Source organism: Limanda limanda, chromosome 10 (assembly GCF_963576545.1).
Source record: "Limanda limanda chromosome 10, fLimLim1.1, whole genome shotgun sequence".
NCBI classification, from domain to species: Eukaryota; Metazoa; Chordata; class Actinopteri; order Pleuronectiformes; family Pleuronectidae; genus Limanda; species Limanda limanda.
Genome location: NC_083645.1, coordinates 20,118,147 through 20,140,468, shown reverse-complemented (window position 1 = coordinate 20,140,468; position 22,322 = coordinate 20,118,147). Strand labels below are relative to the sequence as shown.

At 42.2% G+C, this 22,322-nt stretch overlaps 1 protein-coding gene across 3 annotated transcripts in view; it reads left to right on the top strand.

Moving 5' to 3' along the window:
* diaph2 (diaphanous-related formin 2) overlaps window positions 1-22,322 on the top strand; it is a 344,506-nt gene that overhangs the window by 138,420 nt on the left and 183,764 nt on the right. For all 3 annotated transcript variants that reach the window (XM_061079060.1, XM_061079061.1, XM_061079059.1), the window contains one exon: window positions 1,318-1,432. In XM_061079060.1, coding sequence (XP_060935043.1) covers window positions 1,318-1,432 — 115 coding nt within the window. The remainder of the gene's footprint in view (window positions 1-1,317; window positions 1,433-22,322) is intronic.

Genomic DNA, 22,322 nt, shown 5'->3' with positions numbered 1-22,322 from the left:
GTGTCTGCTTCGGTCAGGATCCATCCACACATTATCTTTTGGCCTGGCCAGATTCATGTGATTTGTCATCTTATTTTCCATATTCAGACGACTCAATTTTCACTGTGCAATTCCCACTATACCCGACTGACTGGTGACAAGTCGTCAAACACTACATGATCTCTCACCAGAAGAAACCTACCAGTAAGTCTGGTCATTTCGTCCTGCGCTCTGATTGGCTGTCGTCGTGGCAGATTCATTTTAATGTAGAGCCGAAAAACTAGTTAGAGGCATCCTCCTGGTGTCGACTAGGGCTGTCAATCATCCTCTATAATCCCATTTGACTTTAATTCCCTGTTATTTTTAATCTTCAAATAATTTTGCAAATTTGAATTCAATTTGTATTAAAATTGAGCCCATTATTACTTTGTACCCTGTGTGTCTCAGGTGCATGAGACAAGCAGCTCCTCTTTTGGGGGTCTCATCTATTTTCTACGCGTGCAGATCACAGCAACATTTGCAGTAAAACAATGATCTGTTGATAATCACTTTGACATCTCACCTGCAAGAGTTCAACGTTCAAGAAAGTTGCCATGTCTATATCTGTAGGATATGTCAGAGAGACTTAAAAGCATCAGCTGAATGGCAGTTTTTGTGTTTGGGCTCTCTCTCTCTCTCTCTCTCTCTCTCTCTCTCTCTCTCTCTCTCTCTCTCTCTCTATCTCTCTCTCTCTCTCTCTCTCTCTCTCTCTCTCTCTCTCTGTCTCTCAGAACAAGGGTAATCAGAACTGTGTTGTCAGACTCAGCAGTGGCGCTGCGGTATGCACACTCCCTCTGTGGACAACACAGAAGACAAGCCAGGCTGAGCCCGTGCCCCCGAGCCAGCACTTTTATAAAACAAATGAAAAAACAGCACTCAAATTATGTATTTTTTTCTTTAATTGGAATTAGATCTGACCCCTGAAATTGGTTCAAACCCCCTTAGTGCTGGCAAACCTCCTGATCCAGGTCTTTGAAGAGTTCCCACATCTGGATCACTAACTGCTGATCGAACACAGAGTTACAAAATTGACTGAGTGGGAAATCGGGCTTAGATTTGTGTCATGTGAACTACATATAAAATAATGCATCTAACCCTGAGTATCACCCATGTGATTTGTTGCTGTATTTTTTGCTTGTCCTGTTTCCCACTCCGATGCAAAGCAGGCATACACAAGGGCACATGTGTGTGACAAACACACACAAACCCAATCTCCAGTGAGAAGAACTTTTTGAGTGGCAGGTTGGTGGAAAGGCAGTCTCTGATTGTAGTGATAATGGAATCCTTGTGTCATTGCAGATAGTGCCTCAGGAAATGGCAGAGAATTGCTTCTGGATCAAAGTCAAAGAAGAGAAGTTTGAGAATCCTGACCTATTTGCTGAGCTCTCCGTCTGCTTCTCCTCCCAGAGCAAAGGTAAGGAGGCGTCATCTCCCTTCACCCATTCCTTAATTAATCTACACACACATGCCTTATTTAGCCTCCCTGGCAATGGATGCCGAGCCACTTTCATCTTGTGACACTTAAGAAGCCATTTTTCTCACTGAAGTGTTAATTATCCTAAAACCAAGCACTTTCTCCTCTACATTTGAACTCTTGTCTATATGTGCTCTGGATTCCAACCTCGGTGCCAATTAGAGATGCTAGTGCTCTTGTTGCAGTGTGTTTATGGTATTCTGTCTGTGAGAAAGCTTGAAATGGAATATGCCTGTGCATTTTATTTGTTCTTTGTACCAACTGAGTAGTTTCAGTCTGAGTTTGTTGGGCTGTGCACGCGGATGTGCAGCTATGCTTGGTTTATTTCTTGCCTTTTCCAGTCCAGTAGACCAATGCTCCAATGGGGAAGACAGGGGGTGGGAGGGGGGGGCTTTCGTGAAGGGAGCTCTGGGAGTTTTCCTGTCCCGGCCAGTTTGTTTCTCAAATACACAACCAGGCTACCTAACTTGCTGATGAATAACACAAGCAGCACGGAGCGAGTTTGTTTTTCGTATGGAGCAGGGTTTGTGAAGGCACTTGATGTATTCTTCCCATGACAATTTGAGTGTTTTCCACTTCTTTGACAGTATGTGAGTGTATGTTTGAGTAGTACACCCCTCTAATTCCAGCAGCGGTGGGAAGGGAGAAGTCAGAGTACTGTCAACCGCAGAGCAGTCAAATCTGAGCTCTGTCAGGATGTGTGGACATAACAATACAGAATCGTCCAACTTTTTCCCCTTTACCCTCCGTCCGTTTGGACACCACTCGGCCCGCCAGCAGCTGCTTGCTCTGTTGTCCTCACTGCTTCCAGGTCTGCAAACCAGACTCATCTCTTTTTCTTATTTTGTTTTTGTTCTGTGAAATAAATAGCAATTTTCCCTCGGCTGCCGCAAGTTGATTTTCTGGTATAATACAGATGGAAGGAAAGTGAGGGAAGGAAAGAACAGTTGTTGTGAGGCTTAATGAAGTGGCAGGGAAAGGCCTGGCGGTCTCTCCTCTTCTCTCACCAGAGGATATCAGCCAGACCATATATTTTTTATCACAGCCTTCAAGACATTACTGAAGTAATTGATGGGCAGACCTTTTCACACCTCTGCAATGTGTGTTTAATTATTCTTATACTCCTCGCGTTCCTTTGTTTGATTCATGAATTGTTATTAAAGACGATAAATGTAACATTTCATCAACGTAAATCAGAAAATATGTTTGCGCAGCCCTTCTGCTATAGAGTGCATTTGCAGATTCTTAAGATTCTTAAAATGAAATACAACTTAACATTTGCAGATACAGTGACACATCTTTAATTCAGATTTAAATGGCCTTCTGAATTCTTTATTGAATTAATTTTCTCACCCACTGGGGTTTAAAACAAGGATTTCTATAGATAGTCCATGTTCCCGCTGGCCCGGTAGGAATTCATGATCCAGCATTTCCCCTGGGAGTTACCTTTGCTGGATCCCTATCAATTACCCCTGCAGCGCCTTCACTGAGTCAGCGCTTTTCCCTCTATTGTTGAAATAGAACATGATTTTCTCATGAATGAAAAATGCTGTTTAATGTTTGATATGTACACCCCCCCCCCCCCCCCCCCAATGAGAGGAGCTTTGATGTAAATGGTATTGCAAAAAAAGGTGCAAGATGGAATCTTCCTAAAATGAAATGGTAGTTTTTTCCTCTTTCCTCTGTTCATGTCGTATAGTTTTTCTCATGCAGGGCATCTGAGGGTATGTGGGAAGAAGTGAGCTTGAACATTAAACCACTCGTCCAAAGAAATCCCACTTTAGTTCCACTTTGAATTTAATCTATCTGGCTGGAGCGTTTCCCTGCATCTCAAGTCAATTCGTTAATTGTATTGGTCAAGTTTAAAGTGGACTTGGGGTTCAGGTGGAGAAGCCGAGGCGTGCAAGATTAATTCCTAAGGTGTTGTACTCTCATTGCAACCTCTGTAACCATGGACCATAAATCCTCTATGCTGATTTGACAAATAAGTCACTGGTGAAAACAGACTTCATTTGTCTTAGACATTTCCACAGGTTGTTTTTTGTTGCCAGCACGCACATACACATATGTTTTTTTTTCTTTTTCTATTGCTTCTTTGTGGTAGCTTCATCTTTGCCACATCTTACACGTCGATAGTTATAAGTGAACCGCTCTGTGGGGGACGAGTGTATCGTCAGAGATGAGGCAAGCAGGTGTAAATGCCCCCCCCTGCAGAGCTGCCCTCTGAAAGTGCTGCAAAGAGGCTTCTGTTAACTCCACATGGTTTTTGAGATTCTTGCTTGTTACTTCCATTCTTGAAGAACAACACTTTGGCAGTAAAAGAAGGAAAAAAAAGAGTCACTTACAGCCCCCAATTTTCACATGCTTATTGCGCTCAGAGGCCTCTAAAACAACTGAGTATGCAAAACTGTCATCTCCCCTGCTGCTTTTATGAGTCTCACTGTTTAATGAGTTTCACCAAGAACAGGAAATGATAATCAAGTGGGATTTCAAGCTTGGCTTCAGTCTTCTAAATGTGCCATTTATTATGAAATACATCTTTGGCTTGATTTTAAAACCCAACACTTATGGTGTGTCAGTTGTTAAGCCGTAGACAGATTAAGACATTCAGGCGTCAACTTCTTAATGTTTCACACATGAAGAATTGCTTTTCTGTCTGCAGGGTAACCCCGTGTTTTAATGAAAGACCCGACTCAAACACGATGGCATGAATCATTAAACAAATATATAGAGTTTATCGTCAACAGTGGACATTATTAACATGACTAAAAATAACAACCCGCTGCACCACCTTACCTCCACACGGTGTTTTAATCCTCTTTGTCTGATACATTTACACAAACACCTTCAGTCCCTTTCCTCTGGCTGAGCCCTTCAGCCAGGAGAAGATGTCATCTGGTGGCATTTCCTTTGACATTTCGCCCCTGAATCCCCCTGAATCCCCCAGTTGGGGGGTCGGCAGTGATTGTGGGAGCCGATGGCCAAGTGCTCCTGGCTTCCAGCTCAACTCCTCCTGCCTGTTCCAGAAACAACAATGCTCTTTCTGTTTTCTCCCCCAACCTGCAAGCAGCTGTCCTCCTCTCCTTCCCTGCTATTACTAGAGCTGGACCCAAAATCCTTGAGCCAACCACAACTGGGAATGGACGGACCTGCCAACCTTTGTCCCTGGATTGTTAGACCAAGTCTGGATACTTGGTGGTCTTCCTCCTGGAAGCCTCACTGCATCCATCTTCCCATGGGACAATCAGCAGAATCATTACGATCCCTTTCATCCAGTGTAGTTTTCTTCCAGGAGCAGATGCTGAGCAGTTTGTCTGTACAGTGTCTTGGACGTCTCCTCAGGTTGGTTCACTGGTGTCCAACTCTTCCTGATGAGGTAACATTAGAGTGTTACTGTGGCTTTCTTTGAAGAACTCCTCCACAACTTTCATAGGGCTGGTCAGACTCCCATATTTCCCAATGTGGGGTTTTGGAGAAATTGTATGAATCCTCAGTTCTACTTCTGATATTTTTGTATTACATGCTGCCTACCGTTGAAGTGAAAGTCAACCATTTTTCCTGTGACCTAAAATGTGTCGTACTTAAAGCTTCACCTCAGTGTCTGATGTCAAGACACGTATTCCACCTGTGGCATTATGAAGTGCTCTGTGATGTGGAAATGGAGCCGAGCAGCCTTTTATCACACATCTCCATTTTGCTCTTGCTCATCCTCCCGGTTTTCCACATCCTTTAAACTCTGTAGAACATCTGACAACATCATTCAATTATATCATTTCCCATTAAAACTGTTACTCTGAATTTTTTTTCTTCCTCTTTTCCTCCCTCTTCTGCCTTTGCTTCACTGGATCAGCTTATCCTGCTTTCTTTACCCTCTCCTCCATTGACTTGGGTCTTTATTTCTTTCCTTTTTTTTTTTTTTATCCTCATCTCCCGTCAGTTCACTTTATCAATCTGTGGGTTGTGCCTTGGTTCAGCTCTTGGGATCAAATCAGATTCACTTCGGGATTGAATGCGTGTAGCCATGGCCTGCTGCATTTGAAAGGCAATTCATTCAGCTGGAACTTTGCGGTTCAATTTGAAACAAGATTGATGTTGGCAAACTTCACACCCCCTTTCTCCCAAAATGTTTCCTCCATTGCCCACATCAATTGCTGACGGACAAAGGGCATCTGCCACTTTGTAATGGTGATTTCTGGGTTCCTCAGAGCAAACAACACAACAAAAGAAGGAAGGGTAACTCGACAACAACTTATACCCTGGATTGGACTGTATAGTTTAGTGCATGATAAGTTTTATTATTTTAATTCATAGATAAATACTGGTCACAGTCACGTTCTAGTAACGAATAAACATAAAGAGGCCATTTTATTTTTTATTTTAGTGAGGGTTTTGGGGATTCTGTTTCCCCAGGATGTTGTTTGGCATCCAGCTGTAATTTGATTTCATTTGTTTACACATGTGCAAAATGCAATAACCAGACACACACACACACACACACACACACACACACACACACACACACACACACACACACACACACATACATATTTATACAACCTTTTCTATCAAGTTTGATTTCATCCTTGTTATTCCATCCATTTTTTTTTTTTTTTATATATCCTCAAAAAAATTGTCTTGTGCCCGTAAAGGTCAGCGCTGGAAACACAACTTGGTTAAACCCCGACTTAAAGCTACGGCTGCAGTCATCCTCCCCCTCATCACATGGGATTTGATCAAATCCCTCTGGAGTTCTCCTCACTCTGACACTCGTTTTCCTTTACCTGTGTCCCTACAACTGTCGCTCAAACACACGCACATACACACACGCACACACACACACACACATACACACACACACACACACACACACACACGCACACACACACAGCACCAGCAGATTCTCAATCCCTGCTACAAAGCCTCAGCAGCAGGGCGGTAATGACCCTGCCACAACGGCAGTAATGATGGAATCAGTGGGGGGGTTTAGCTGGCTTTCTGACTCTCCTTAATAAGTCCCCTAATAACTCTGTTAATATCAGGGCTGACCCCGGCCAGCAGATCAAACACACTCACACACGTGGTGGTCACCCTCGGCGACACTCAGCGACCTCTCAGGGAGGCTGGAGAGAAGCTGCTGACCAGAACACTGTGTGCTGGGGGTTCAATACACATCTATGAACACAACTTTTGTCTCACAACGCGCAGCAACAACTGCAACCACAATAAGTGCCACTCAAAATATTTTAATCCTATTAAGGGGTATTCATTTACTAACAATATGGGTTGTTGACTGAAACCTTTGAAAAGCTTGTTCTTCTTAGGAAGCGAAGATCCCAGGACTCTTGCGGCTCTGCTTTCTCATATCCTCACAATGTACTAAAGGCTTTTGTCTAATGAGTTTAAGCCCAATTCAAGACACTTAAGCCCACTGTGGACTAGTCCGCCTTGTCACAGTAGCATGTGTGCGACGATAAGCTTTTGATATGTTCCATCTCAAAGAGTCTGGAGGTCATGCTCGATGGTTGCCATGTTTCCCTTGGAGAGCATGGCTGTTTATTACTGATTCTGTTAATTGAGAGGAGGGAGGATCTTCCATGGAAGTTTTCTCTGGGCTTCTCTTCTCCTGGCATCTCTCCTTTTCTGTTTTCTTAGCTCATCTTTATGTGCTGGCTTCTGAAATCGTCCCTTTGGATATGGCAGTGTCCATCTGGAGTCAGAGCTGGAGTCTGGTTTAAAAAGAAAAACAACAAGACATATACGTGTTTTGTAATCTGTCATCACTGTGAGTGGAGAAACGCCTCTCATCTGTGAATTATTTACATAACCCAGGACCGTTCCTCCTTTCCTCAGTTAATTGTTCCGTCTGGATTAAACGTTCGTTATTACTAAAAGCAAAACAAAGAGGATATAATCTCATTTTGGAAAGGATCCATTGTGCTATTTTCCTCATTTTAGCAGGGAAGCCATTAATTGCTGGCGCCGGCAGGAGACATTTGTCTCAATAAAACACAAAACACCCTGATGCTCATTTCTCTCTGTGTGAGACAGCCAACCTACTGTGGATATCTCAGGGTCAGCCCTTTTCCTTGCTCATCCCTGCACGTTTTTAATATATCTCATATGAATGGAAATTAGGCCCTTAAATATTAATGACAAGTAATTGGTTTATTGTAGGAGACTATATTATGTGCGTGTGCATCTGTGTCTCTGAGAGAGGGGGCGAGCGAGCGAGTGAGAGAGAGCACGGTTTCCTCTCATTCCTTCTTCATATTGCCTCGCTGTGATGTCCCACTGATTTTAATCTTCTCTTCTCAGATGAGAGCCATTCCGGCTATCACGGTGCACTTTAACTTTAGCCCTCTGAATATTAGCTTTCTTTGATACCTGCCGCTTACAGCCTCCCAACTCTACACCCTGCTAACTTTTATGCGCCTTCAGGTAATGTTCATCAAAATCTGTCTGTTCAAAAATAAATATCCCCCGTGCATCTAAATATTTTATTTCTTTGTCTCCATGCTCACTCCCCTGGATAATCTCCGATAACAGACGTTTGGGATGTGTCAATTGTGCTCTGTTTTCTTTGAGTGCATTTGTTTACCTTCCTTCAAATTTATGTTCTTCGTCTGTTTGCTTTTCAATCTAACCACACGTTTAAGTAATCTTCTACATTTAACCTTGTTTTCTGCATCTTCTAAAGTGGATTTGTTCTTTCAGTCTGTTCTCTCTCAAACGTATCTGTCATCAAGACACGGGTAAACATGGACTGGCACTAAAATTATAATCTCTATTAATAATCATTTGTGAAGTAAATCGGTCTATTTTTTAATATTTAGTTTAATGTCATCCTGAATTTAATAGTTACAAATAAAAATTTGATCTCACAGGTGTTTATGCCATGTCTGCACACGAATTACATTACCAATATATTGGTATTTGTTATGTTGACCCGTCTCCCTCCACTGCCCCAACAAATATTCCCATAATGTTGAGTTTTCCTGTGTTTTTGTTAAATGTCTCTATCTGTATCGTCTGCTTGTGTGTCATCCAGTGTCTGTGTGTCTGCCTAATTGAGTGATCGGATGCTTATTAACAAGTGGGTCTGCCTTGAAAATAGAGGACAATGTCAGCGCTGTCACTGGAGCTTTTCACATGGAAAAGCCCCGATGGAGCTTCATTAACTCACCCCCATGATCCCAGACAGCAGGATATGGAATGCATATCTAATCCAGCTCAGAAGTACCAGTACGGGAGCGCAGGGGCTTTATGGAGAATACTTGATGTGTTATGGTTCACTGTTCACTCTGTGGATATACTGCTGTACTGGATCGGCAGTTACAGTCATGCGTGGAAGGAGTGAAAGAAGGTCTGTGGAAGTTTTGTGAGCACTTTACTAGTTTTCAGCACTTTTTCAAAGAGCGTTTAATAATTGTAAATGGTTCCAATAACGTGTTTGTCAATAATTGCCATGCGTCCTTCTGGTTTCTTAATTCATTTCTATAGCTGCAGCCTTTAAACAAATCCGCTGAGAGTGATTCAGGATTCTATTAGCAACTTACACAGCTGTGTTTTCACTCTTCTTACCAGGTATTAATTTCAGGGGCTGATAGTTTTTGTTCTACTTAGACAATGGTTGTTGTTTTTTTTTTCTCTTTCTGATAAGCCTGTAGACACTATTTGTCTTAAAAGCTGTTGCAACTCAACCACCTGCTGTATTTCATAATGTTCTCTTAAATGAGATCGAACACAAACTTTGTCGACCGTGCAGTTAACAAAATTCATCAGTTGTAATTGCAAATGTTTTACTAGTATGTCGATTGTCTACTCACCTAACTCCGTCTCCAAAACGCCTTAAATCTGGCTCCATGTCGACTCATGATTTCCATACAGATCAAAAAGTGCTCACAAGATGTTTCTCCGCCCGGCTAACACAACGCCTCGCAGTGCACAGTAGCCCACTGAGTTTGTTACATGGCATTAAGTTTAATTTGTCTTTGAGGCTCTTTGGTGGAATTGGTTTGTGACTGCAAGTGGGCCGGGGGGTGACACTTCCACAGCCAATCTGGCTGGAGAGACACAGACAGGAGACAGAGGAACACTGGGGGGACGGGAGCCACTGTGATGTCACATGCAGGTTGGGTAAACAATCAGGGTCCTGCGTGTTCAAGATGCTGCCTCCTTGAATATAAACAATCACGACTGCTCACGCCACAGCAAGGTGAATTACTGCAAAGACAGAGAAGGTTTCGATGAGGGAAGGGGCCGGGTGAGGTAGACAGACCCGTCTGAAAACAGATTTTTTTACAGATATCGATAAAAACATAAGAATAAAAACAAAAAAGTGACACCTTGGGCAAACGGGTGAAGCTGGTGCCTCTAGAAGGGTTTTGTAACCGTCAGGTACAACTATTGTAGCTCAAATTTAATCCTATTCTTGCATAAAAGAGAAGGAAATAAAGCATGCCACTTAAATGCTAATAAAGCACAGTGACTAATAGGCTTCGGTCTGACACAACTTACTCAGCAATATGTTGATAAAGCGATCTTCTTGTATGATTTGGGTCTCCTGAATATTTCATTACTGAAGTAACTTCGGCTTTGCATCAAAGGTCTAAGTACCATTTGCTGTGTCTCGTATCTTTGCTCATTAATAATGTATTATTCCGATATGCAAACAAGAAAAATGAAGCAGTACTTTTTTATATTTTGGGGCCCACATCTAAGCCGTACTCCAGTCCCAGTCATTTTGGGTATTTACAGAGGTTCCAAGTTTACAGGTTGTGGCAAACAGAGTGGATAAGTTAGATATATACACATGTGTTGTACTTGTATAGAAGGTAGCAACACCTTGAGAAATGACAAATGAAGGTCAGGAGAAAATGAATATTCAGTTAAGAAATGTCATCTCAGGACATTCAGTTTGACAGGAGAGTTTTAGGGTTGTTTCCCGGGCGCTCCAAAACCCGAGCACCACTTCTTCATGGCAGGCACATAAAGTGTTCATGGCACTTTCTCTCAGTTCCCCCTCAGGATACACATATCAGTGAGGTTATCCTTTGCTTTTTATTTATTTTCCTTTCTTGTGCTTACTCCCCTGGCCTAAAACCCCATATATCTCTCCGCTCTTCACCATGTTTCTTTCCCTGTCATCCCCCTTGAACTTATAGTATCTGTTTGAGGTTATTGTCCTGCTTTTAGCACCCACAGCACACTCGCCCGGCTGTGTGACAGTGACACTTTTTTTTCTGCTCTTTCTTACATTAAACTAAATTAAAGGTTTTCTGTGCTTTTATTACCTTCTTGAGATGTGTCTTTCTGAAGCCAGAGAGCGGCAAAAATAACTCACACATCTTCTGATAATAAATCTGCTCCTCCACAGAGCATGCACTGTTATTCTTGAACAGCTTTTTATTTTGCTTGTGGTATATTTCTTATCTTTTTTAAACATGGCCTCCTTAGCAGTGAATAAAGTCCCACTTCCTCTGTGTGTTTTCATCTGAACTCATTTGTTTCGGTTGCACCTTCATATTAGTGCATGTGCAGCCCGCCCCACACTGATGAAGTGCGATGGCTTCGGCTCCAGATGTGAACATGACATCTGGGTGGAAATGCTAATTTAAGGCCATTTCCTGCGCTGACATCTTTCACAGCATTAGACAGATATAACCACACCTGCCGATGGTGTATTCGTTTCGGTGTGATACGCTGATGCTTGTGTGTTGTTACAATCAAGTGAACTGTTAGATATATCACGTGGCTGTGCTTTTATCATTACAGTGCAAAACACTCTATCTGAATTGCAGCATTTGCAGATTATTTCCTTTTTTTTGTCCTCTCCGTTTGATCATGTTTTATTAAACACATACCATGCTGCTGAAACATCCAAAGCTGTAATGTGATAAATGTGCAGAATAATGAACAAGTCTGCTGTAAGTGTGAGCCATTATTTCACTGTTGTTCTTGGCTTGTTGTTTGCCGTTGGCACAATCTTGGCCCGTATAAACAAATAGAAAATTCACAAACTGAGAGGGAGCCTCGGACGGCTGTGAAGCTACACTTAGACCTAGCCATGTTAAGCTTTAGGTCTCTCGGTGTTGTTGCACTGTTATTGCACTTTTTTCTCCGCCCACACAAGCGAGAACATGGAAAATACATCAGTAACACTTCAGGATAGAGGCAGGGTCATGGGAATTTCACGGCTGCTTTCATTGTACACACACAGCACACTGTCTCCAGCCGGACTGTTGCGCCAAATCAAGCACATTCAACTGAAACATTGATTCAGGCTCCATTAGAGTCAACAGTGCGCAGGCAGACAGCTGAACTGTGTGTGTTTCAGCAGGTGTTTCGTCATCTCCACGTTCTGTCCAGACCTTTGACCCCAGTTACTCATCGCAGGATGAGGGCTGACCGAAGTCAATCCATGTACCAATGTTCTGCTGCATGGGAAGTACAGATCCAGCTGTGGTTGGAGAATGTTTCATCGCAGAGCGGAATGGTTTTTAAGAATAGACAGATTACTCTGACTGAGGGGATTTGCATTAAGTCCTTTCTGCTCTCCTGACCTTTCTTTTCACCTTTCCCTCTCTCCTTCAATCCATCTCTGGCTAAGGTAAAGCAGCTTATTAACCTTCATCCCCAGGATGGAAAGATGTCACAGACCTCCAGCGCGAGAAAAATTAACCTCAGGGTATTGATATGTCTTGATTTTAATTTCAATCACACGAGGCAGTGTAATGCATTGGATTTTATATCTAATGTGAAAGTGAAGTAGATTTTGACACTTTTCATTAAAGTTCAGCTGCACTGAAATGGAAACCTCAGTTAGAAGAAGAGCAATACAAGAGTTTTGCAAGTTTCTCCTTTATTTTAGGAGCGTATAATGGCTAGAGATCAGTGTACCTGCATCTAGGTTACACACTGTTAGTGTACAAAGGTAAAATAAATTACCACTTAATCCAAGATGCATCCCACCTGCTTGGTGCATCTGACCAGGCTTTTAATTCTGGAGCTATTCCCTTCTCCCACCTCTTATCTGTCCCCATTGTTCTGGGTAAGTTACAAACTTTACATTGTTTACTAAGCTGCTACCGATCTATTATTGACTATCTATAATTGGTTGTGTGAACCCCCCCCTGTGATGCAATTAGAAGTCCTGCAGTGAGGTGAAAGCATGAGAAAGACAAGAGCGTGAGGGTCACTCTGTAGCCTATTACTCTGCCCCTGACTTGGGTGATCCACCCACCAGCAAAGAGCTTCCTGAGTAAAAAACAAGTTCCCTCCCAGTGTGTGTGCTCCGCAAGAGAGTTTGAGATGAGTCGGACAAACAAATAGTTGCATTCACTGTTTCCTTTTTAATGATTCCCTGGTTTCCCTTGTTTAAATGGCTGCAGGAAGCGGCAGACTGTAATAAGTGCAGATAACAGGCAGACGAGGGGTCAGTGAAAGTATTCTGTGGCTAATCGTTTGCGTGTCACTGTTTTATTTTGCCCCACTCTACTGGAATTGGCCAAAGCTAGCACAGCGGTGGAAGCAGAAGCTTGTGCCAGGATGTGATGAGCTAGCGGCGTGGTGGATGACTAAGCAGGACACACTGGACACCCGGGCTCATGGATTCCTCTTGCATTTGAAGCTTGGTCTGTTCATTAAAGGTGTGGGAGACAGTTTGACCCCAGGCGAGTCTCAAATGACCCCACCCTCTGTAAATGCTTCATTAGCTTTGCTTCTCCCATACTGGACTGCCTCACTTAATCTAAGCATCAACTTGCTCCACCTAAGTTGTGTACATAGAGTGTTTGTGTTGTTTATGTGTGCTGGTGCGTGCACATATTTGTATGTGTGTTAATGAGGGCTCCTGGTGGTGTGTAATTAACACAACAGCAAATGTCCCCAAAGGGTAAGATTAACGTTGAACACATTAGACACAATGGAGCCCGGGAGAGACTTTTTTTTTTTGTTGGCAATTAAATGTGTTGTGTGTGTGTCTGTGTAAGTCAGACCATAACTCATGTTGGCATAACTGTATTGCTGCCACTTCTGTCTCTCAGACTCGCGTGCGCACACACACACACACACACACACACACACACACACACACACACACACACACACACACACACACACACACAAACATAGACTCGCACAAAGCCGGCAGTCCCCCTGGATTTGCGGGCTCCTCACACGCAGACTGGCAGGATTCTGTCTGCTTTCCCTTCTCAGCCGCCTCCTCCACACAACATGGTCCAACAAAGATAAACACATGCTGGGTAGATTATTAGAGAAGTACCAAGGGCCCCACAGCAGAGCAGCCAGTGCACCATTGTGCTCCAAACACGCTGGTACCTTGTAGAATCCGATGCAGCTACCCCCAGGGTGTTCTGATACGTACTTAGACACAGGTGGGCGCCGATGCCACCATGAGAGCTACAGCGGACTCCAATGACATTTCACTGTCAGACGAAACTCTGGGCTCATTGTTTTCACTGTTGGCATCGGTGGTTTAAATGCTCCAGCAGCCTGAAAGTTGGGCATGGTTGTTTACAGGCATAACATCCTGATAAAGTAAAGAGTATGCAGACTATTTGATGCTTTGTGACTGTGATTGTGGATGTGTGAACGGCCTTCACTGAGGGAGCACTCGTCGAGACACTCTCTCTCCCTCCTTTAACAGATTCCACCTGTCCTAGAACCGTTTCACCAAAGAGCTTCTGAAAGAGGTTTCAGCCAAAGTTCCAGAAGACACACCTTGACACATTGAGTTTATTCTCAAAGTACCACTCTATTACCAGAGGTACATTTCATCAATGTGCAATAACTATGGTGTGTTTACTCGTGGCCATGATTTTTGCATTTGCATCTGCCTTGCATTAAGGGTTCCTTATATTTGTCCATGTGTAGTAGGCACTGCAAGTCTGCTTTGTTGTCCAGGAAACTGATGTTCCTGAGTGATGCATCAGGGACAAAATGTAGAGGTTACATGCCGGAGATAATACAAGTTATTTTCATTAACAAGACCTTGCACGACATGTTTTCTTTTTCTATATGAGTTTTTTCTTTTCTGTTTTTGATTCTGACCATATCTCACTTCAGAAATTTGTTATTTCATTTCATGTGATCAATATCACCAATTTCATGCAGATCAAATCTACAAATGTGTGCATGTATTTTTTCGACATTATGTTTGCACAAAACCTGCCTTTATTGAGTCGAGCAGTGAGAGAGAGTGATCTGAGGCGGGTGTGAGAACGAGTGAGCACAAGAGAAGACGGAAAAAAGAGAGACATGGCGAGAAGTCAGACGTAGCCGGTGCACACAGGGAAAATAGATGTTTAAAGAAGTAGTATTATTTGAGATGAAGGCAGTGATAGAGGGAGAAGGATGTGGTAAGTACACCGGAGGAGGCTGTTATTGCTGCGCAGGAAAATGATAACATTTTTCAGGGGAGGATTAGTACATACAGCACCACAGCCCTGTCAACTATATTTGGATAAGGAGTTTGCGTGTGGGATTTCTAAATTATCTTCCCTCGCATGGCGACACAGCCTCCTCCCTTGTAACTGTGGTGTTTTGTTCACTTCAGCGAGATGTGTCAGGCAGAGTAGTTTGATTTTTTAATCAGACAAAGGTTAATTAGTGTCATGGATTCTTAGTGGCGACACCGATGAATATGAACAAATTGAGAACACAAATTGTTTGGGCAAAGATGCGTTCTTGCCTCTGCTTTTTCTCTCCGACACATGAAGGACTTGAAATAGTCGCTCGCACGTAAGAACAATGGCCTCACAGGCGGCCTGCTCATGCATTATTGTTCAGTCTGTTGTAATTAAGGAAAACATGGCATCCAACCAACAATCAACAATTTTTTCCCTCTGCTGGATGTGGCTTGATGTCAGTGTCCTCCAGCACAGTGACGATAAGCCCCAATTAATGTGACACATTCTCACTAGAAAATATGAAAAAGCTCTTCCCAAAGCAGTGCCTGCAATTCAAGATCTCAAAAGCAGTTAATCGCTGATCAGAGCTGGCAGGTCAGGGGTGTATCGCTACCTTCCAACAATCATCGCTGTGCGAGCTGCCAAACCTGGAAGTAAGATATTCTTGCTCTCGAGTGCTAGACCAAGTTAGCACAAGACATCTCTCACCTGCAACACGTGATCTGGTTATTCATCTGCTTTGTGGATGAAAAGAGCAAGAGCTCCGTGAACACACCGCAAGAGTCGTCGACGTTTATTCAGCCCAGCAGGGATAGGGTGATGGAAATCATATGCATACTCAAGCCATTTTTATCCTTTTTTCTTGAAAGAAGCCAAGAAACTGACGACTATTTATGGATATAATTTATAAAGATATTTAACTCAAACAAATATTAGCAAATAATTAAATATGAGCCCATATGTTTGATGTTTTTTTGGGGGGGTGGGAATTCTTGACTTACTTAATTTATTTTGAATTGAATTAATTGCTTTCAGCCACTAAATTTATTAAACAATTTATCGGTTGAACACAAAGTAATTCATATTGACACATTAAGTTTATGACATGACTGATGATATAACATGTGTATCTGTAATGACGTGCAGAAAATAGGTTTTGAACAAGCTGCTTGTTTAATAAGCAATTTGCCTCAGTGAGACCCACCTGTTTACATAGAATGTTGGTGAACATTAAAAAGGTCATTATCAAATTAAACTAAAAAATTGTACCCCTTCAGTTACAACCCCTGTTTTTATCATCTCTGAGTCACTATTAGTCTTTTTAAGTAGCTCTGATAAACAGAAATGTTCTTGAAAATTTAAACTTACCATAGGTAAAAAGTAAAACTTAACATTTTTGACTCATGGTGTTTATTTTTACTGTTTTAAGTGAAGCGCGTTCGTCATTTAAATGCCAAGAATAATTTATTCACACACTGTATGTTACCTATCATCATTCCACCCGAGGTGCTGTTATCAGATCGTTTCCCCACCAGTAGGGGGCACTGTGATACAAGCCAATGAGGGAAGCCACTCTGAGGTTTGAATCTGTGGTTAGTGGAGGGAGGCACACATCCTCTCCCGTCCTCATTGGGGTTTGTAAATCATAGACATACCTAATACGAGCCAACATAACATATCCACCATCAAAATTTCATCAGATCACACAGTGAGGGGTTTGTGAATGTTGTGACAGGGACCAATCTGGATGTTTGAACTGTGCCGACCCGGAATCAATGTGAACTCACTTTCTGAAGGAATGCCAAAGTACCGGCACTATTCACTTTCAAATTTCTCATTTTCCAGAGCAGTCAGTGCTTTTCAAAGCCACGGCCAGTCTGTTTTTATCCTGTAATGGTTGGTGTCAAGACCAGTTGGACGTTCTCTCTCAGGCGTTCGTGTCCACGAGACTGTGAGTTTAGTGTTGGATGTCATTGAGATGATTAAATGTGTTTGGTGGAGGAATGTTGACTCCTTTGCTTTGTGGGCGAAGCACACAAATACAGCCAAACTGTTCCTTAAAAATATGCTGTTATCTTGTTGAAGTGTTGAAAGGTTTTATGACACAGAGGATGTTAGGAAACCTGTTATTCAGAACAAAAGAATGCAACTTTTAGACTTTACTAGATTAAACATCTTTTTGGATTTATAAGGGTTGCATGTGGTGGACATGACTGATAGTGTTGACTGATACTCCAGCTATGTATCACACCAACTCAACAGTGGTCTGTCCATTGATAGCAGCGTTTGAACTATATCTTCTAGAAGCATAGATCCCATAGTATGTGTTCAGCTGAGCAGAGTTCCCCTCGGAAAGACAATCCTTCAATATTTCATAAGAAGCCAAGTGAAAATATACAGTATTCATAGGACCTGGGGCATTAACAATTGATAGCATCCAAAACAATTCAACAGGATCATGCCTTGTTAGTATCTCTGTGTCATTTCAGTTATTTTCAATGGACCTATTTAATCTGTTGCACTTTTTAGAGCATTAGTGAACTATTATTTGTATCTGATACTTTATTCTGATACATAGCCCAGTCAATGTGGCACCTGACTTCTAATTTACTGTTAAAATTGCATGTCGATAGTTTTTATTGTGTTATTAGGTTTTAGCACAGCCATGATTCTAAGACATATGGAGATAATGTTCAGTTGTCACCTAAAATTGATAATATTAATAGTAAAGACAATGGGATACTATAATAAACGATGGTCTTTGAATCACACATGTTTCACAATATATTTTGAAATGTGAATTCAACAATTATATTTGCATCTTAAAAGGTCATGTTGAAATCTTGGGGAAATCTTACCATGTTTAATAATTTGCTGCTCTGTTCTGCACTTCAGATCAGATATTTATACATTTCTGTGCCAAACCTTCCATTGAATAGACCCATCAATTAAAATATGTCACACAGTATATCGTTTATTACAGTGTTTCCCCATAGGATTGTTTGTTTAGCAGCGGAGGCGGGAAGCTGCTGCAAAATGAACATTCGGGGAAGCCAGCATTTTATTTCAATAGCTTCATTTTTGTACATTGATTCACGAACAGTTTCCCCTGCCCTACAGCTCAGATGGTTTTGTAGATACACTCCAGGGCTACCGGTCATCTGCACTTCCATAGTACAGGAGTCAAAATAACTGAACCTTGTAGCACTGTTGAATATTGATTTGTATTTAAAGAATTTATGAAGTCTCTGAGTCGTAGCTATGGAATGTAAAGATTCACTTCCGGCCCTTCATGATGCTCCTCCACTCTCTTCTCTTGAGCAGTCATCATTGCCGATCCTGGCACCCCCCCCACACAAAATGTTGTTTCTTCTCCCTCTCTCTTCTCAGGCTGTCTTCTCTCTGTCTCGTGCTCAAAATCCCGACTGCCAGATTTGCGCTGCTCTTTGCACATTATCTCGAATTCATTCTTTGTCTAGACATGCTTATTATCCATCAAACAGGCGTAGCAGCCAGAAAGTGCAGTCTGTGGCAGACCTTGCTTGTAAACAATGCAATGCACTTTCCCTATTTTTGCATATACATTTGAGAGAGGAATACAAAACACATGGATGGGAATATGAGAATAGCTGCATTTCCCCGGCGTTAATAAGATTCATAATTTTCTAGGGTTAGTTTTGTTTGGAAAATTGTCTGCGTCTATGGATCAGTTGTATATTTATTGCTTTGTGTTAAGGGAAGATGGAATGTGGATTAGAAACTGAAGTCAACCTGTGAAATTATTTCTAAATAAAGATGAACCTTCTTTGACATTTCTTCATGGCATAGCCTTGTTTCCTCAGCTTGTGAGCAACCCTGTGAAAATGCCTCCCATCCTTTTTCTACTTTTGTTTTTCCTGGATTTTAATTAATAAAACCATGTCTCATTTTTAACGATGAACTCTATTTGTAAAACATTTTTCTTAGCAAGGTTACAAACTGCATCACACAAGGATAAAACGACAATAAAACAATGAAATTAAACAAGTTGAAAAACAGATCTTTTACCAAAGGAATGACAACAGTGACCAATTTGACCTCTGTCCCCTTTTGAAATTCCCCAGATTGCCGGGTACCATTGTGTAGCTTTTGTGTGATGCACAATGTGTTTACTAGCAAAACAGACACCAAGCAGAGAGAAGCAGGTGAGCAGCTGTGTGGTGGGTTGGGAAAGAGTCACGGTGAATTTACATGTTAATACACTATAATAATACAGAAAGTAAAGATGGAGCGATAACTTGAACGATTCAAATAAAATATTTATTTATTACGGAATAGTGGAGAGTGTTTTGGGATTTAATCAAGGTCCGGAGAGCTGAGCTTTAAACTAAAATATACACATTAACCATGACTTAGATTAGTTGCTACAGCCCTATGTGTTCTGTGTGGACTTTTGATCGAGACAGTTATAGTTTGAATTTGGCTTCCATCACATTGAGATGATTGAATATGATCCTTAGCCACCACCTGCTTTGGACCTAGGGTCTGCAGCTGGTTGCTACACCCAGTTTGTCATGTTTGTTCAATCATATTAACCAACAATCATTTTTAAAATAAATCTTTTGATCATGATTACTACTGTCATTTTACGTGTCTCGTAGATACCTAATCACGATTCAAAGATTGATATGGATTGCAGTTTTAGTTTCACAACCTCTTCAGCATCTTTGACCCTTGCTGAGAGCAATAACAGTAAGATGTGGAGAACTGAGCTGAAGTATCCTGAAAGGTCACCGACCTGTACTGGACATACTGCAACACCTTTTCCCAATATGTGAAAATACTCAAACAAGTCGTGTAATATGTTGATAAGATGTCCAAAATAATTTTTAGCCTTCACTACTGTGTTTCAAAATGCATAATGATTTTACACCCTAGCCTTGCTGGGGTGTATTCACCCCCCTGAGACACTGAACAGGATATGTTTTTTTAAAAAAAAAGGGATGAGCTGCGGTCTACAGTGTGTAATTCAAACTGTCCTCGAAGGAAAATTTATATTTTATTGTTGCAAATACAGAGATAATGAAAAGTTTTAATGAATGTACAAAAATGTGATTTTTGTCATCTTGTGGATTCTTGAGAAATAACATCACTCAGGAGACATGGGGAATATCTCCAGTAGCCAATCAATCTTTTCTCATTGTTGTAAGAACACATTGCAAAAATATATATTTTTTTTATATCTTTGTCAGTGTAATTACGATATGTCCAAAATAAAAGACAAGTGATTTTGACCAAATGTGTCACCCAACCTGTTAACTCAGCCAGAGTACTCGGTGAGGACAAACTCCAAAGGTGTGGATCATTTTACAATATGGTAACTCAGGCTACTGGTGGTATTTCTAATTAAGATGCAATCTGTTATCTGTTCAGACGACTAATAACCACAACAAAGCCATTGAGGAAACCCCACGGAATTCATATCAGACCACTCGAAATAACCATCAAGCCCCCCTATCTGATGCACTGCCAATACCTGCTCACTTTCCCAATTAAAACCGCAGGCAGATTGTTCTCCTGTTAATAAGGCATGTATTACGGCGACTGTCATCGTGACATAATGGCCGACGCCAGCAAAGTGTGTGGGCTCAGAGCATTTCATGTTGTTCGCAGGATTATTTTTTTATCTGAAATCAATGCGTGTGGTCCTTTTGTACGTGTGTGTGCACGGATACAACTGCATGCTCGGAGAGGGGACTGTGGGTCAGCGCTGATGCATTCTTCTGTGATAATTAGGGCTGTGCTGTGCCCAATCAGACTGGGAGACCACCAGTGAAGGCACAGCATTGATGACCTTCTTTTCATGATAAAGCCAATTACAGTGTGAAAATGAGAAAGGGAGAACGAAACATTGATGGACACGGGGTTACACAGGAGGAACACGCTTATCTCCTGTTTTTCTCATAATTGTTTCATTTTAGCATATTTGTGCCAAACATCCGAGTTACCGAGCATTAACATTTATCTCGTGTCATCTGTGTCAGATAGGTGCAAAGACGTATTAAAGGATTGCCGGTGTGTTTAATTCGGCTGTTTTCGCATCCCTCCACCGATTTTCATGGAAATCCAAAGTTATTTTGGTGTAAAGGCTCCAGTATGCTTCTACGTTCTCCGTTTCTCGGAGAGGGCTCCACAGGGGTCCAAGAGTCTTTTTGATATTTACTTCTCCGACCGCTCTACGTGGGAAAAAATTCACCGCCAAACCCATAGGTGGCGCAACGGGAGACGAGCTCACCTATGGGTTTGGCGGTGAATTTTTTCCTACCCCAATTATCGGAAGAAGAAGTCCACTTGTGTTTATATTTCTCTGTGGCTTGTCTCCCACACACTGAACCATGGCAACTAACAGTACTAAATAAAGTGACACCCAGCGGGTCAAAATGCTGATGTAATCGTTTCTTAGCGCAGCGGTTCCCCGGGCTTGTTTCCGAACTGTGTTGCTGATTCCACAGCTTGAATCTGCTTGAGGCTACATGTAGCTAGAGGCTACACGGACCTAGCTAGCTCCCTCCCAGATTCCACACACAGTCAGCAGGGACTCCCGACACTAACTACTACCCAGTGTTTGCTTCTAACCTGGTGGTATTATAGAAACAGTGTCATAATAGAAGTGGAATTAAAGTCGTGACGGCGGGTTCTTGCACTGTTACCACCGCAGTTAGCATGGTGGCTAGCCTAGCCCGCTAGCGCCGTTTTGAAAGCTCGTTATAACCGTCTGTGACCGTGCACACATGCCGTCAGTGCTCGAACGAGCCACCGTCAGCCAGACAACTCCGCTGGCTTAACACACACGTCACACTAATCGTAGAATCGTAGTTATGTATGTGTTTATTGTGAATCAGGAAGTTAGAGGTCCGGAAATGACGTCGAACAGAAATGACGTCGTACGGAAATGACGTCATACGGCAATGATGTCGTTCGCGGACCAATCACAGCCAAGAGCTGTCGGTCGGGTCTCCGACACAACACGGAGAAGTTAGAAAAATCAGACCTGTACGAAAAGCTGTCCGAAGCGCTCGGAGAGGGCGTTTCACGACGGATAGGGCGGTCTTATCTGTCCGTTTTTTCAAAAACGCAGATCCGTAAATTGGCCTTAATCGTTCCATCAACATAACCTCCTTGACGGAAGGTACTTGCAGCATTGCAAACTACAGCCTCAGAAATTGCATTATCAAATTTTGACCATCTTCATGTGCATTTCAGTTCTTCTGTGTGTGTTCCTGTGCACGCTGGCTTTGTGTGTCTGGATCTCTCCTTCACCGGGGAAACTTTCTGGCTTTGCAGGGGAAGATGGGTTTGAGGTTGATAGGCCCACATTCCCCTCATCCTCACAGAGATTAAGTACCATGGGCGAGCCTCAC